Raw genomic sequence first — 18,868 nt, 5'->3', positions numbered from 1 at the left:
ATTTCTAACAGATGCAGTCCATTAATAACGTCGTCCAAAATTACTTCTAACGGATGCAGTCCATTAATAACGTCGTCTAAAATTACTTCTAACAGATGCAGTCCATTAATAAAGTCGACCAAAATTATTTCTAACAGATGCAGTCCATTAATAACGTCGTTCAAAATTATTTCTAACAGATGCAGTCCATTAATAACGTCGTCCAAAATTACTTCTAACGGATGCAGTCCATTAATAACGTCGTCTAAAATTACTTCTAACAGATGCAGTCCATTAATAAAGTCGTCCAAAATTATTTCTAACAGATGCAGTCCATTAATAACGTCGTTCAAAATTATTTCTAACAGATGCAGTCCATTAATAACGTCGTTCAAAATTATTTCTAACAATGGAGTCCATTAATAACGTCGTCCAAAATTACTTCTAACGGATGCAGTCCATTAATAACGTCGTTCAAAATTATTTCTAACAGATGCAGTCCATTAATAAAGTCGTTCAAAATTATTTCTAACAGATGCAGTCCATTAATAACGTCGTTCAAAATTATTTCTAACAGATGCAGTCCATTAATAACGTCGTCCAAAATTATTTCTAACAGATGTAGTCCATTAATAACGTCGTTCAAAATTATTTCTAACAGATGCAGTCCATTAATAACGTCGTCCAAAATTACTTCTAACGGATGCAGTCCATTAATAACGTCGTTCAAAATTATTTCTAACAGATGCAGTCCATTAATAAAGTCGTTCAAAATTATTTCTAACAGATGCAGTCCATTAATAACGTCGTTCAAAATTATTTCTAACAGATGCAGTCCATTAATAAAGTCGTCCAAAATTATTTCTAACAGATGCAGTCCATTAATAACGTCGTTCAAAATTATTTCTAACAGATGCAGTCCATTAATAACGTCGTTCAAAATTATTTCTAACAATGGAGTCCATTAATAACGTCGTCCAAAATTACTTCTAACGGATGCAGTCCATTAATAACGTCGTTCAAAATTATTTCTAACAGATGCAGTCCATTAATAAAGTCGTTCAAAATTATTTCTAACAGATGCAGTCCATTAATAACGTCGTTCAAAATTATTTCTAACAGATGCAGTCCATTAATAACGTCGTCCAAAATTATTTCTAACAGATGTAGTCCATTAATAACGTCGTTCAAAATTATTTCTAACAGATGCAGTCCATTAATAACGTCGTCCAAAATTATTTCTAACGGATGCAGTCCATTAATAACGTCGTTCAAAATTATTTCTAACAGATGCAGTCCATTAATAAAGTCGTCCAAAATTATTTCTAACAGATGCAGTCCATTAATAAAGTCGTCCAAAATTATTTCTAACAGATGCAGTTCAATAATAACGTCGTTCAAAATTATTTCTAAGAGATGCAGTCCATTAATAACGTCATTCAAAATTATTTCTAACAGATGGAGTCCATTAATAACGTCGTCCAAAATTATTTCTAACAGATGCAGCTCATTAATAAAGTCGTTCAAAATTATTTCTAACAGATGCAGTTCATTAATAAAGTCGTTCAAAATGATTTCTAACAGATGCAGTCCATTAATAAAGTCGTTCAAAATTATTTCTAACAGATGCAGTCCATTAATAACGTCGTTGAAAATTACTTCTAACAGATGCAGTCCATTACCAACGCCGTTTAAATAATAAAAAAGCTATTACGTTAGATACCTGTGAAGTTTTGATTTCCACTTTAATTTTCTGAAAATAACGTTTCTTGAACCAGATTCTGTTTCTCTACGCCTTGCTACACTTTCTTCAAATTATATGTATATATTTTCATAAACCAGAATCATGAATAAAACCAATTTATTTTCAATTTTAATTTTTCAGAATCTCAAATACATGTTTATGTAGGCTTACCAGTTTCATGTAAAGATTTTTTCGACATAAATCGATTAATAAAAGGAATATCGTCTCAATTTCTAAAGTAGATAAACAGACTTTAAACTGACTTGAATCCGTCTTGGGATTGGATATCATATGAAAATTTTTTGTTAAAGTTCAAAGAACCTAAACTTAAGTTGTTAAATTATATAAAATCGCGATGATACTCGTTACTTCATCCTGGTGATGAATTCCATTAAATTATTACTTGACATAACATATGTATATACTATATACATTATATATATAATTTCGAATGGTATACAACCATTTAATTCTACAAATTAAAAAGTAGAAATTCATAAAAATCAGTTGAAAACATGCATAAGTCGTATTTGTAGGTGTCTGAGATTTTTATTTATTTTTCTTTAAAACAAAACAAAACAGAAATGTTCTCTGTATTGTAAAACCTTGATCTTGTTCCATTGACAACAAAATGCAGAAATCAAAGAGGAGAACGTATTGACCTTTATGATTTATTGATAAAGTATAGTTGTATACACTTAAGTTTAGTATTTGGTTGTATATGAAAAACAGTAATGAGTTCCTAACGTTTAACGTATGGATTATTAAAGTATTGTGAGTTATAAGGCGTACATTTTCAGGAGTTGTGCGCACATTGTTTTTCACGATAGCTCGGAAACTAATTTCCTACATCAGGTTCCTGTCGTTAGGCTCTGTTTTGAGGTGAAGTGTTTTTCCTGTCTGTTTTGAGTTACTGAGGTTAGTGTTTAGTGTTAATCTGGAATTTACACACTCTTTTGTGCATACACAGTTTCAGTTCTGTGTATGGCTTTCGCAATAGAGTGTTGTCAAGGAAAACGGATGAATTTCGTTTACTTTAAGTGCTTGTTGTAATTGGCTCTTCCCATATGTTGTCACGTGCACTTTCTCGTGGAAAAATGTTATTATATAGCAAAATATTTTATGTAAGTAGGACGGGGATATTTTCCGCTGGAAGGTCAGCTGATGTTTTAAGGGTATTGTCTTCCCATATTTTGCTATTGGAGTGACCACTAATGAGATACATAGCGTAAACGCACCGGATAGAATGGCGTTATAAAATCTTGTAGACGATACTATGCTCTCTTAGTCTGTAGCAAGTTAAAGAGTCTGGGAAAAGTCTTAATTAAAATATAAATCTGGATCTAATGTAACAGCAGTCGGTCGTCCAGCACGCGCGTCACTTTGTATCTACATCGTGTATGCTCGTTTTATTTAAACTCGAATGGAGTCAGATAATTGATATTAAGCCAGTGATACATTCCTGAAGCTATTGTGGTACTATTATTAACAAAAGGTTATTAGTGCCATTCAGAGTACCAGGTGTTGAGTCAGACTGTTAACAATATCATAATAACTTATGTTCAAAACAAATTATAATAATTATTTTTAACAAGGATCTTCAAAATTATCCTTACTAAAAATGTTGACAAATTCTGAAAGGAAATTACCAACCATTGAAATATATAACACTATAGACGTCAGCATGTGATACTGTTGATATTATTGGATATCCCGGTTAATAAATACTTTATTGTTTCACGAAATGCAACGCTGCGAAATTACTAATAAAACGTTGGTAAACGATGCCACACTTTATTAATTCTAAAAATGATCATCCTGCATGTTTTCCCTGTTGTAATTGTTTCTTTAGTTGTTTTAATATATTTAGTTTTAGAGCTTTCAGTGCAATTGGTTTAACAGTGAAAACGCATTCAAAACTCTATGAAAAACATTTAGGGTTCCAATATAGTCGTCCATAATTTTGAGCTGCTGGTCAAAGGGAGAGGGAGAAACCAACAAGCAACAGCCACAGCCACAAGGAATAAATAATTCTAGCTTTTTGAACCGAATAATGTTATTGACTGTCATTTATATAGTGTCCATAAATAAAAATGCCTAGTGACCCCATTTATCGAACATCGAGTCTTAGAACTCTATGTTTGTTTTTTGTTTTGTTTTTGAATTTCGCGCAAAGTTACTCGAGGGCTATCTGCGCTAGCCATCCGTAATTTAGCAGTGTAAGGCTAGAGGGAAGGCAGCTAGTCATCACTACCCATCGCCAATTCTTGGGCTACTGTTTTACCAAAGAATAGTGGGATTGGCTGTCACGACTGAAAGGGTGAGCATGTTTGGTGTGATGGGGATTCGAACCCGTGACCCTCGGTTACGAGTCGAGCGCCTAAACCACCTGGCCATGTCGTGACCTTAGTACTATAACCAGTCTTAATATGAAACAACACACTAAGCAGCACACATAAATTTTTTGTTTTATCAATAATTTAACTTTACCATAGTTGTTATGGGCATAAAAAATTTACAACTGTAAATAGTTTCGGATACTTTGTTTTTAACACTTAAAAGATCAGGCTTAACAAGCTACAAATACCTGAATATAACGCCTTGAGATGGATTTTGTATTTAAGAAAAATATTATCCAAAACATTCGCATTTTAGATTAAAATCATATTAGAGCAACGGCCTTTACTTCTCACAAAGAATTTCTTATAGTCTTTATCATTTCCATACCAGAACAATATATCAACTGTAACAGATTTACCGTTATACGTTTATTTTGATACCCACGTTTGTTTCGGTTTGATACGTGCGGCGTGTATTGTGCAAGTCCCACCTGTTCTCTAAATTGGTAGAACATTGTTAAGAATAAGAATCAACAATATTTGTTTTATGAAAACGCTAGTGTGTTTGAATATTATTGAACGTTCTAGAAACTCGCCTTAAACTATATAAATCAACGAGCCAAGAGACTATTAATATTGTCATTTAACTACAAACTATAGGCGCTATAGGCCTAGGAGGCTATAATCGCGATTAACGCCTATTAATCAGGAAACTACAGAATTTGACCAGAATATTTATAGATTTTGAGCATTAGAAATTGTTCAACGTTAGCGAATTACTTCGGACGTTATTATTATGAGAACACTGAGTATATTCCTCGGTATAAAACAAGATTGTAGCCGGTTTGTAACCAAGCTAGCTAGTGTTAGAATCAACTCAGAAGTAATTTGCTCGTCGTGGATCTGGATCATTGACAAAATATTCAGTTCTAGATCAGATGTAAGAATCAGTATTGTTTGTAAGTTTATAAAACTTTTGTATATAAACCATCATTTGTAATAAGTGTTATTATAAATTGTATTTTTGTTGTTGTTTTTATATATTAAAATATATTTGTGGTAAGAAAGCAAAGTGTCTATCAATCTGGTTGCCAAATGTCATATATTGGATACATATTAACATTTAATTATCTTATAAATTAAAATTCTAATTTCCGGAAAATCGTCCAAAATAAATTATAATACGTAACATTTCTTATATACCTTTTCTCACGTAATCCACATACTGATACTCAAAGAGCATATTCAGTTATAATACGTAACATTTCTTGTATACCTTTTCTCACGTAATCCACATACTGATACTCAAAGAGCATATTCAGTTATAATACGTAACATTTCTTGTATACCTTTTCTCACGTAATCCACATACTGATACTCAAAGAGCATATTCAGTTATAATACGTAACATTTCTTATATACCTTTTCTCACGTAATCCACATACTGATACTCAAAGAGCATATTCAGTAAAAATTATAACTTATTCAATATTCGTAACTTTAAGTTTCACAAAAACACGAAAATGACTGGTTTCGACATGTTTATCACGAACCGTAAAACACTACACGTTTGTCGTTGCATAGCTTTTCAGATCCAAAATAACTAGCACAGTTATAAAGTTCATGTTATAATGTCACTTTGTAGTCACGTTTTATTGACTTTTACTTATTTGGCTGATCAAACTTTCTTTTCTGCCTTTCAAACTCAATATGTGTTTTATATCTAACTAAAATGTGGCGATAGTTTAATATATTTTGCTGTTTATTAGATTATTCATATATCCTCCCCGATCTGCGTGCTTACAACGCGATAAATCGGGTTTTCCTACTTGTGGTGGCCAGAGCACAGAGAGCCAGTTATGTAGGTTTGTGTTTAACTTCAAACAATCAACTCATAGATGGTTTTGTCAATAACACTTTCTGTTTAGTGCACGTCAATGGGTGGTGTGAGTTTTATCGCACATCGTATTTACTATTTCATTTATTCGAAAACAATTACTTCATGAATATTTAAAAACCTTCAAGAAAAAGATAAATTACAACATCTAAAATTCAGTTATACTTATAATAATACCAAGTGTGTGTGTGTTTAATGCTTACATAAAAAGATGGTGTTTACTGAATTATGTTGTTAATAAATTGTGTTTACGTTTCGTTAATTTCTGCCATAGATAAAAACTCTTATCTTAAAAAGTGTTTACCCCACTTTTTCATTCTTAATATATTGGTTTGGTCTGAATTTTGCGAAAAGCTACATGAGGTCTATCTGCGCTAGCTATTCCTAATTTTGCAGTGTAAGACTAGAGGAAAGACAGTTAGTCATCACCATCCACCGCCAGTTCTTCGGCTACTTTCTTACCAACGAATAGTGGGATTGACCGTCACATTATAACGCCTCCACGGCTGAAAGGGCAAGTATGTTTGGTGTAAAATAGTCGAGTGCCTTAACCACCTGGCCATTTCAGACCTTAGTACATGGGAACAGAACAAATGAGATTCTAGCCCTTATACAAAAAAAACAATACCTAATTATTTTTGTAATTAATCGTTAAAATATTTACAGCATCGTCCGATTAGTAGAAAGTGAATTATAATTTTTCTTGCTTTCCATATTTATTCACAAGAAAAAACAATATAATATATAATTAGCAAGACTGAACAGAATAAATAAACAATTTTAACCTACTAGGCACAGCTTTTAGCCAGATATTTCACCATTACTGGTTATTATAAAAATATTTAAATCCCATAACAGAAATGAATTTTGTGTGCGTATTTCACTTGACAACTGCACGAGCTTGTTTTCACATTTTATATGTTACGCTAGGAATTTGAGATACAAAGGACACTGAATGTATTCCGGCAGCGTTTTTCAAAGGCAGTTAAAATAAGTTATGTTAATTTGTTTCACCAGGATAGTCCTTCTATTCCTGACTAAAGCATTGAAAACATAGTTTATTTTCCAATAACAATAAAAAATAAAACCTACGTTATCATACATTGTAGCAACATAAAGTTATATTAAATCATGGCAAGTTTAAAAAAAAACATATTCTGCTTTGACTCTAATCTATTTTTAACCTTGTAAGTATGGCTACCTTTTAGTATGTTCTAATTAATATATTTAATGTTTTAAAGGTGTTTAGGTTTCACTGCTTAATTGCAAAAATATATTATATATAGTTTTGTTCAACTACTAGGCTTAAAGTTAATATAGACAATTTCACATTTAATTTTGACGTTAACTTTAACCCATGATAGGTTTAAGGTATCTATATTTTGTGTTAATGGTAAAGCTAATATGGTTACGTGTCCCTTTCGATATTTTGAACTACTGACCAGAAGAAAGATAGTCGGTCAATCAGCAGTACCCTACTACTTATCGGCTTGGCATGGCCAGGTGGTTAGAATCCTCGTCACATCAAACATGCTCGCCCTTTCAGTCGTGAGTACGTTATATTATTACGGTCAATTCCATTATTTGTTGGTAAAAGAATAGCCCAAGAGTTGGAGGTGGGTGGTGATGACTAACTACCTTTCCTCTAGTCTCACACTGCTAAATGAGGAATGGTTGGAGCAGATAGCCCTCGTGTAACTATGCACGAAATTAAAACAAAACAAAACCAAACAAATACTACTTATCACTCACTCTAAGAAGTTGGCTGTCTCTCTTTTAAAGCACACACAATTTAAAGTACAGGGAATATTTTGTGAAAACTGGAATCGAAATTCGGTTTACTAGCTTCGACATTTACAGTTGGCCTGTCATGGTCAGGTGGTTAAGGCGTTCGACTCGTAATTCGAGGGCCGCGGGTTCGAATCACACCAAACATGCTCGTCCTTTCAGTCGTGGTGACGTTATAATGTGACGTTCAAAAACAAACAAACAAACACAGAGCTGACCCTTACTCGATACGTTTAACCAGTTTCATATTTTATTCATCACATCGACGTTTTGTAAATAAAAAGAAAAACGTTTAATCTAAACTTGGGAATGGAAAAAAACAAAAGAGTACGTTCAATATAATGAACTTACAGACACACATCAGAAATAAACATTTGTCCGTTAAACAACATAGCTGCACTAATATATCGGTATAATTAAGTGTAGATAAAACAAACACGTCTACTGATTAGAATGATAAAATAATATTGTAAAATGACGTTATGCTTATCTAACCTTGCAAACCTGAAAATAAATAACTTTTTTATCAAGCGTTTAAATGTATAATTTCAGTACAGGCGGCGCTGAGTTTTCTTTTGGATAACAGAAGAAACAGAAACTCTCAATTCTCCACAAAACCTTCATTTTCTATATATACGTGGAAATCGAATTATTAATAGAAAACGAACGATAAGGCTAAGCTTAACTTTGAATTTGAAGACAGTTTGACTGGTGTGAGGTGAGAAATAAATTAGTTTTTTTTTTCGATTTTAATTTAATTTATTATGAGAAATTCATACCGTGAAGAAAAACAAACATTAGTGTATGATAAACATATATTATTTTTCTCGCTACTTTCTACAGATAAAGGGTATTTTTAAAATTCAACGTAACCTTTTCAAAAATGATTTGAAAACGATTGAAAAGAAGAGATAACTGTATGTTCAAATAGCATAACAAACTTTCTGCAAACCTGCAAATAAAAAGTTGCAGATTAGAATTTTTTTTAATGCAACTGGTTATTTAAGTCCACAACAATTATGCTCCATATCAAGTATTGCTTTAGGACGAACAGTACAGTAATGTAGCTCGTTTTGAGTTACTACTTCGACATAATTCCCTGGAGAGGTTTTGAAGTTTCTGCACTTCAGAGATGTTAAGCAAAAAAAATAGCATCGGATTTTTATTTAAAAAGTACAGTATCTTGATAATCGTTCAAAACACAGGGCGTTTAAATAAATAGAAAATATTTGATCTGTCAGATAGGAAGTTAAAAAAAAACAAGAAAGAAAATATTCATCTTACAGATATATCTTCTTTTCACTCCATTAAGATTTGATAAAGATTCAACAGACATAACAGAAATATTAAATGTTGCATTTCTTTGTCCTGCACGGAGAATAAGTGAAGCTTGGGTTTATAAAACGTTCAATACACGTTCATTTCTGTTTGATGTGACATAAATAACACTTAAAAATCGTATATATGTGTGTTAAATATTTCTTTCCTTTTTAACTACGGGCGAAATTAAAAAGAGAATTTATGAATTCGAGGAAATGTTATAATATCAGTCACACGCCTAAGTTAATTTCGGTTTCTAAATGGTGAAGGAAAACGAACTCAAAGCTCTTTAGCTACCTATAAAATCGAATTTCGTCACGAACACAACTGAATATCGATGTGTGTCTAAAATTTTAAACTGATTTTTAGTTTTCAAATATCATTTATACGTATACAAGGGTATCCGAGGGTCGTGAGTTCGAATCCCTGTCGCATCAAACATGCTTGACCTTTCAGCTGTGGGGCGTTATAATGTGGCGGTTAATCCCAATATTCGTTGGTAAAAGAGTAGCTCAAAAATTGGCGGTAAGTGGTGATGATTAGCTACCTTCCCTCTAGTCTTACACTCTTAAATTTGGTACGGCTAGCGCATATATCGAATTCCCGTCACACTAAACGTGCTCGCTCTCTCAGTCGTGAGGACGTTATAATTTTACGATCAATCCCACTATTCGTCGGTAAAAGAGTAGCTCAAAAATTGGCGGTAAGTGGTGATGACTAGCTACCTTCCCTCTAGTCTTACACTGTTAAATTTGGTACGGCTAGCGCATGTATCGAATTCCCGTCACACTAAACGTGCTCGCTCTTTCAGTCGTGAGGACGTTATAATTTTACGGTCAATCCCACTATTCGTTAGTAAAAGAGTAGCCCAAGAGTTGGCGATGGGTAGTGATGACTAGCTGGCTCCCTCTAGTCTTACACTGCTAAATTAGGGACGGCTAGCGCAGATAGCCCTCCTGTAGCTTTGCGCAAAATTAAAAAACAAACAAACTGAATGTTGAATTTTTGAAATTCATGATCAGAGAGCGCGTAAGTTCAAGAAGTCTTGATAGAAGTGAAATACAAACCCTATAACTCGAGGGCTTTCGAAAGGTGGACCTTCCTTCTCCATTGGCAAACTGAAACTGGTGTGTTTGACGGTTTCCATCATACCTAAAGTACGACAATATATGCATAGTGTTTTAAGTTATCTTTTACTTCCTATGGTAAACCTATGTTTATATAGGATTTGAAGAACGTATAGCACTAATGTTATTATTATGAATTATTCAGTAGGCAAGCTGTTTAGTGAGGATAAAGTGGTCAACGTTTACTCATAAGGAGTGTAACTCCTCAAAATAATTATAACTCAGAAATGGTAAATCAATTGGTAGATTAGCCTTCATGTTTAATTTTACCATATTTACAACAATACTTTCTCATTATTGGAAAATAACAAGAAATGTACAGGGTAGGAATCTTGGGTTCGCTGTACGAGTAGCTGTGAAATTCCCAGCCGAATAGTTTATGGTGAGGGCTGTTGATTAATTATCTTCTATCACTTTAAATTAGGTATGATTATACGCAGGTAGTGTTTGAGAAGTCTTATGTTAAATTTAAAAAAAAAAGAATTATTAAACGCAATCCTCTACATAAACATCTTGTATATCACTAAGCACGGCAGTGCTTAATATGCAGGGATGAGCCGAGAAAATAATGGCTGCCATATTCGACTTATTACTCTGCAATGCTTACAAAATTTAAAGCTGTATTTAAGCCTTATTTGAGCACCTAATTGTCATTATCTAGTGTTTCACAGCTTGTATAACACATTATTGTGTTCTTTAACCGACGTATTTTTGCGGAAAACAATAATAAGGAAAACTATTACTTAACAGCGGGTTCAGTGTATAAGCATAAATTAATTCCATATTTCATAAATAATAGTCTCATATCTAGTCGCTAGATAATAGCACAAATTGTTCTTATGTAACGAACGTTTGTGACTTTATTGAACATACATGATATATGCCGAAATAATTTCACTAAAAATATATAAATAAAGAAAGACTATTCTAAATTAATATTCAGAGTATAAAGCCGATCTGGTATTTATTCAATTGACAGATCTGTGTACATATTACTGAGGTCTGAGTTTTAAAACATACGTTTCTTAATTATCAAAACATTATACAGAAGCCTACTTTATTTTTCAAATTTTCAACAGGGTCGAGCCTAACAGCTCGGTATGCATGCGTCATATCATATTTCATGGTCTTATATTTGCATGATGTCCTCTCTGTTAATCGAAATTACTTTAGCATACACTGAGATGAGGTAACATTGGAAGGCGTGCATTCTATAAATATCCCTTTTACATCAACCAGCACTCCAGGATATTTGTGCGACCCTAGAGGAATTATTACGGTTTTAGTGGTCCTTATTGTAATCCAAAACTGATATGATATTAACAATATGTGTTATCATTAAATTATAGAAGTAAGAGAAATGTTCAACTATCAACTTACTTTAATGAAACTGTTTTTAAAAAGAAGGGAAACAAGTAATAAAAGTGTAATGTAGGAATGGCAATGACAAAAGTACAGAAATAAGTCAAAATACAAAATCCCTATATATAAATAACCAATAAGTACTGAGTCAATCTTACAAGCTTATTTTTATTAGCATTGTAAGACTGTATAGCACTATTTAGTTTAAATTCGTTTATTAAAACCTGAAATTATGCAACTGACAGGAATTAGACATTTAGTTGTAGATAAAAAATCGGAATGATCTGGCCAGTTATGAAGTTATTTTTATATGGTCTCATGTATTCATTCCTACTTTGTTTCTGTACGTTTTGGCTTTGCCATTCCTACATCACACTTAGTTTGTGTAATTTTGTTATTAATTGTATACAGTATTGTAAAAACGTGTTAATACAAAGTCCAGAATTAGATTTCAGGCTACTTTCATAGAATAATGGAAGGTAAATCACAGGTGCAACATCAAATTTTTATTAATCTTCATATTTAGTACGACAGAAACTCAGTGGATGTGCTTGAGTTCAGCAAACAGTTAATATTTTGTGTCCCCTTTTGCTTTAATAACTGCGAACATCTTTCAGGCATTGTTACAATATATTTAATCAAAGTGTCTCTTGGGATTTTACTCCAAATGTCTCTAATACACTATCAAAATGTTTCTTTGAAATTAACTTTCGATTTGTCGAGTTTTTGATCTATTGAATTCCAGATCTGCTCAATTGGGTTGAGATCGAGGCTCTGTGAGGACAGTTGCATCATTTAAATTATTTCAGTAGCTTCTTTCTCAGTTAAGTAATTTCTTCATAGGTGGGATAAGTGTGTGGGATCATTATATACTTATTAGTAAAATCCTTTACTAATAATATGCAAACCACTGCGTATTTCATGATGTGTTAGTACCTGTACTGGTCCACAATTCCATCTATTTTCCAAATATCTTCTGTTGCCTCAGCAGAAAAGCACCCCAAACCATCATACTGTCTCCCCAATGCTTCATGGTAAATACCATGGATTGAGATAATTATATTTCACCTTTCTTCCGCCGTTCAAAACAAGCAAAACATGAATGCTTTTTCTGAATGAAGTTCATTGACTCTGTTGTTGACTTTCGCTTAAAGTTACTCGTGGGCTATTTCCGCTACAAAAACACATCCCTCGGTTTGGAGCTCAAAGTGTGCTACAAGAATTAAGGTCAAATCTCACTATTCGGTCAAGAATAACCCAATATTTGACAATAAATGCTAAAGACTAGCCGCCTTCTATTTCATTTATCAGTTAAAAAGTCAGGACGACGATTCACAGATAGCCCCTGTGTAGATTTGGACCGAAAGCTGAAGAAGTAACATTTCAACTCAGCATAATGTTATGCTTATTCTGTACACAACATGATTTGATACTGAAATAAAATTATGTTTGTAGTTATTTTTGAATAGATAAATAAAGGACTTTAATAGGCTTTTTTTTTTTTCTAAATAAGAAACAAATTGTAAATTTGTACACACATACAGCTAATGTATCTAGTCAGTGTAAAATGTATTTAGAAGTAGAGAAGGATATTGTAAATAGTAAGTGTCACAGAAGATTGACCCATCGTATCTGTAGTTATTTTTTTTTTCAAATTATGGGGTTATCTTTCATTAATTAACAAAATATATAACTTAGCGTTGAAAATGCGTAGTTTAAAAGGTTACGTCGATATATTATGTACACAACTGAATATAAAAAGTGTTGTATCTATTTAAGACGGGCCTGGCTTATTTTGAATTTCGCGCAAAGTTACACGAAGACTATCTGCGCTAGCCATCCCTAACTTAGCGGTGTAAGACTAGAGGGAAAACAGCTAGTCATCACCATACGCCGCCAACTCTTGGGCTACTCTTTTACCAACGAATAGTTGGATTGATCGTCACATTATAACGACCCCACGGCTGAAAGGGCGAGCATGTTTGGTGCGAAAGGGATTCGAACCCGTGACCCTCGGATTACGAGTCGAGTGCCTTATCCATCTGGCAATGCCGGGCGACGAGTCTGGTAGTTAGAGTGCTCGACACGCAATATGAAGGTTGCGGGTTCGAATCCAATTCACCAAACATGCTCGATCTTTTTGTGTGATAGTATATGGTTAATCTCATTATACGTTGGTAAAAAGAGAGCCCAAGAGTTGACGGTGAGTGGTATTCATTTGGGTCGACTAGCGCAAAGAGCTCAAGCATAACTTTGCGCAAAATTCAAAACAAACTCTTTAATAGTACATTCCGCTTGCTTACATAGGAATTAACCTAACTCTTAGTTTGTTTTGGTTGAAATTAAGCACAAAGCTATACAGTGGGCTGTATCTGTCCACCATGGACATCGAACGGCGGTTTCTAGGAGTGCGAGTCCATAAACATATCACTGTGCCACTGGAGGCACTTAACCTTTAGTGTTAAAGTAAATAACTTGACTAAATCCCTATAATAGAAAGTGTGATTACACTGCTTGTGCGACGTGTATCGTATACATTTATGATAACAATAAGAAAACAGTTCACAGGTGATTCTATATCATTGTCATTACAAAATGTTTATTTCCAGTCAGTTTTTCATCTCGTAAACAAACGTAGAGGTTGTTTAGCTTAAACCATGGCACCAACTTATACTGTGGCGGTAGATAAATTTCACAAAATGATTCTAATTTTATGGCTAATTTGCTGATAAATCTTCTAACGTATTTGTACTTCTGATGATTTTATTGTATTCTCGAACTCTGTACTTTTGATGTATCGTATTGGTCTTATCTCATGTGTAAAATAAAGTAATAAAACATGACTGAAAAGTGTTTAATTAGAACTGGTTATCAGTATAATTTATAACTGTAAACATACTTTATCAATGAAAATCGTAATTGATGTCCACTTATTTTTAACTTTGTATTATAATAAAAACAATGTTAAAAACGTACATTTTTTACAGGAATTTCTCGGCCAAGTGCCGTATAGTACTCTATGGATTTTACTATTGTAACCCAAACAGATGGCTATTTACAGATGATGGTCTTTGTGTAGATTTGGACCAAAACCTGAAAGATTTTGCGATGAACTATTTTTAACTCAACATAATTTTATGTTCATTCTGCACACAACATTATTTCATGTTGAGATAAAATCGTGTTTGAATTTTATTTGTAATCGTTTTTCAATATATAAAGGACTTTTATAGATTTTGTTTAAATAACAAACAACAGAACTTTTGTTTTGTGTTTGTTTATTGAATTTCGCGCAAAGCTACACGAGGGCTATCTGCGCTAGCCATCCCTAATTTAGCAATATAAGTCGAGAGAGAAGGCAGCTGGTCATCACCACCCACGGCCAACTCTGGGGCTACTCATTTACCAACGAATAGTAGGATTGAGCGTAAAATTATAACGCTCCCACGGGTGAAAGGACGACAATGTTTGGTGCGAAGGAGATTCGAACACGCGACCCTCAGATTACGAGTCGAACGCCTTAACCCATTTGGCCATGCCGGGCCTCAACGACAGCCCTTGTAAAAAACATTTAAGGAAGGTTAAAAATATTTATCTGCTGTTAATCCCAAATCAGCTTTGGAATATCTGGGAACATTATTAATTTTCTGTTATGATATAAAATGTTAATATAAATTGCTTGTGTTCACAGAAAGAAAAATCCGAAATGAGATCAACATTTGCGATTTTTGTTCTCCAGTTTACTGTGACCGTAATTATGTTTGTTGAAACGGCTTATACTTTCCCCACAGGTAAGAAAGATTTCAGAAGTATTTACTTGAATTGGTATTTGAAGTTACTATGTGTAAGTCTAGACAAATTCAACCTTTAAAAAAACTTGGACAAAATCTGAAAGAGGGCTACGTCATAGATCAACTAAGCTCACTACCAGGAGCGTAGATCTTGGGGGGATGGAGGGCATACACCCCTCTTCATTTTAGGTGGGGGGTATGGTGCATACAATCATTCGCCCCTACAGTTTGGTCTATTGAATTGTTTTATTGCATCACTGGCCTACAAATTGTGTGTTTGTTCTTGGAATTATCGTGTTCTTATTAATCGAATTACATAATTAGGCCTAGATGTAGGCTTTTTCAGTAACTGAAATGTACATCTTTAATATAGGTGTGCTTCTAAGCTTTTCGATCTAAACGATAGTTCGTAAGTATCAGTCAGTAGGCCTAGGTATACATGCAAGTATCGTGGCAACAAGATTACTCTGTGACTGCATGTTTACAGCTTTCAGGTTCACGTAATCAGAGATAACCAATTTGCAATTTGGACAGTCCACATAAGTGGTTGCAAAAATCATCTCCCCCCATCGGATGTAAAACATCTACGCCCCTGGTCACTACAGTAACAAAATCAAATAAATACATCTTTCATAAATAGTGAAAACGAAGCATATTTTGGTGTCTTTCAGTTTTTATTTAAACATTAGCACTAGTGGTGTTTAGTACAATATTTAAGCTTCATATAGTCACAAACTGTACCGTTTCATTCAATGGACAAAAGATGTTGTTACTCAGGGCCCCACCGTGAATGCTAGTATAATAATAATTAATAAAATATGAAAGGTATAGAAAATAAATAATAACAATAACCAGTTTTTAATGCATTTTTCCTTTTTAATTTCTTTACTTTTTATCACTAATAAGTTTAGTTTTTCAAATTGCATGGCATGTTTTAAAAGTCAGCGGGGCACCAGTTTATACTTCGCCCAGGGCTCACTAGCGGCGCTAGACATTAACTACTCTCAGTAAACACATATCTCGTTCTCTGCTGCTCTGTTTTGCAGAAAATGAAAACACGATGCGAGATACAGTTCCTGAGAAGATCAACATGACAACGTCGTTTTTCGATATCAAGATGGTGCAAGTTGACGTCAGTGAAGGTTCTGTCCACTCTACCAAAGTCTGGCTAAATTTTCAGGAATTGGTAAACATGGCGAAAATGTTTTCATCGTTTCATAACATACTTGTCCGTTCTTTGATGAAACTTAACTTCCAACATGACGAGATTCAAAATCTTCTTAAGGACGGTTTTACTACCGTCAGAGGTCAGAACGTGTCTTTTCAAGATGTCTCTAAATTTTGCTGTTCATTTGAAGTTTAGCTTTTCGAAAGTAAATAATAATTAAATGTTTCCAGTTGTTGTTTCTTTTTCTTAAAACATTACAGACTCTTTTCCGCGTTCTGTTTTATAAGAAACTAAATACATTGTTACAGTGACACTTTTTTTTCCTTCAGATACAAACTTGTTTAATGTTCAGTATTTAGCCTGATAGCGTCTTTGGCAGCTGTCTACAACTTAGTTTGTTTTTGGAATTTCGCACAAAGCCACTCGAGGGCTATCTGTGTTAGCCGTCCCTAATTTTGCAGTGTAAGACTAGAGGGAAGGCAGCTAGTCATCACCACCCACCGCCAACTCTTGGGCTACTCTTTACCAACGAATAATGGGATTGACCGTCACATTATAACGCCCCCACGGCTGGGAGGGCGAGCATGTTTGGCGCGATGCGGGCGCGAACCCGCGACCCTCGGATTACGAGTCGCACGCCTTACGCGCTAGGCCATGCCAGGCCCCGACACCTTAGTTAACAAACAGATTGTGAAAAGCAGGTAGGCTCATTTTCTGCGCATGCGCTTGATCTGAACAGTTTAAAACACAGTTACGACACCAGACGTGTGAACTGTCAGAGAACAACTTTCGATTTCCTTAAGAAGAAAGACAGGTGATTAAATATTATGAATAGGATTTATTGCTACATTTTTAATAGGTCAATATCTTCGTAAGAAGCAAATAAACTATAACCTATATTGTAGATATGATTTGATAGTTCGGTAGTAACTTCACGAACGTGTGGATTTAAGCTCAAACCTATGTACTCTATACTATTTCTACTGTAAAGATACCGTGTATATAAATGTACAAGTAAAAACCGCCCATTACAAAATATTAACCGCTTTGGTGGTATTGTCTACAACCATTATTAAAGGTATTCAGAGAAACACATTCTGTGAAAACTGTATTACATATAAAATTTGGTATGCTGATACAATTTTATAGCTTTAGGCCACGTTTAAGTCATTTCATGTAAACGTTTTGTTGTTGTTATTGGCTATTAGGGATTACTTCACAATCTCATTACACGCAAATTCAATTGTATTCTAATTATAAGTATCTGTTGGACTGGAAATAATTTCAGTCGTATTCAAATCAGAAGAAAGCTTCAACAATTCTCACTTTACAAATGCATTACTTTCTCCAGACAAAAAAAAAAACCCACAAAAAAACAATATTGAGGTTTTATGGTTATCATCACTAATAGGTCAACTTTAACAAACTCTTCCCAACATCCAAGTAATATACCATCCAGACACTTACACTTATTAAAACTATATGCACAACGCTATTAGTACGAATAGCTATAAATAGTACAATTTCTGTTTTAAAACTTGGTTTCAAATTTCGAAACAATTACCCATATACGGGTTTTACAAGTAGAATGGGTTATTACATTTTTGCTGGACATGTGTAACAAGATATATTCGGCATAATAATTTCAATTTGCTAGACCTAGACCTGTGAATGTAGGATTCTCAAAATTTATTAATGACTTGATATTATATACTTTTTAATCGGGTCTAACATTAGGACGCTTATCTCGCAATTTGAAAGTCGTGGGATGGAAACCTATCGTCAGACATGCTCGCCGTGAGGGTATTATAAAGTGACAGTCAACCCCTTTATTAGTTGTGAAAGAATTGTTTGTTGTTTGAATTTCGCACAAAGCTACTCGAGGACTATCTGTGCTAGCCGTCCCTAATTTAGCAGTGTAAGACTAGAGGGAAGGCAGCTAGTCATCACCACCCACCACTAACTCTTGAATTACTTTTATCAACGAGTAGTGAGATTGATCGTCACATGAAATGGCAAGTATGTTCGGTGGGACAAGAATTTGAACTCGTGATCCTCAAATAGTGAGTCGAGCGCTCAAACTACATGGCCAGGTGGGGCTCAACGTTTTAAATACGTGCATTATAAGAGTTTATGTGGGCTAGATAATACATTATGGATTGCAATCTACAGCTTGTAAAATACACATGCTGTAATACACAAATAAATCAGTTTCACAGTGAGCATTTTTCTTTAGTTGTGGAAGCTATATGGGTGGCTGAAGCACATTTTGAAGATAATTTTCCCGAAAGGGGGCCAAAGGTTTGGAAATTTCGCACAAAGCTACTCGAGGGCTATCTGTGCTAGCCGTCCC

At 34.1% G+C, this 18,868-nt stretch overlaps 1 protein-coding gene across 1 annotated transcript; it reads left to right on the top strand.

The window, feature by feature from the left end:
- The first annotated feature begins 8,300 nt into the window (after positions 1-8,300).
- On the top strand, positions 8,301-16,740 carry LOC143254495 (uncharacterized). Its single transcript, XM_076509667.1, has 3 exons — positions 8,301-8,465; positions 15,248-15,347; positions 16,394-16,740. The coding sequence occupies exons 2-3, from the start codon at positions 15,263-15,265 to the stop codon at positions 16,708-16,710; spliced, it is 402 nt and encodes a 133-aa protein (XP_076365782.1). The 5' UTR covers positions 8,301-8,465; positions 15,248-15,262; the 3' UTR covers positions 16,711-16,740.
- Positions 16,741-18,868: the final 2,128 nt, after the last annotated feature.

This window comes from Tachypleus tridentatus, chromosome 6 (assembly GCF_004210375.1).
Source record: "Tachypleus tridentatus isolate NWPU-2018 chromosome 6, ASM421037v1, whole genome shotgun sequence".
NCBI lineage: Eukaryota > Metazoa > Arthropoda > Merostomata > Xiphosura > Limulidae > Tachypleus > Tachypleus tridentatus.
Note: the sequence above shows the minus strand (reverse complement) of the source record. Positions and strands in the feature narration are given on the sequence as shown.

What these genes read in the sequence shown, in the direction of transcription:
- LOC143254495 (XM_076509667.1), top strand. Translation starts at nt 15,263, where the DNA reads ATGAGATCAACATTTGCGATTTTTGTTCTCCAGTTTACTGTGACCGTA. An exon ending in GGCTTATACTTTCCCCACAG is followed by an intron (nt 15,348 to 16,393) that starts GTAAGAAAGATT and finishes TCTGTTTTGCAG; the next exon opens with AAAATGAAAACACGATGCGA.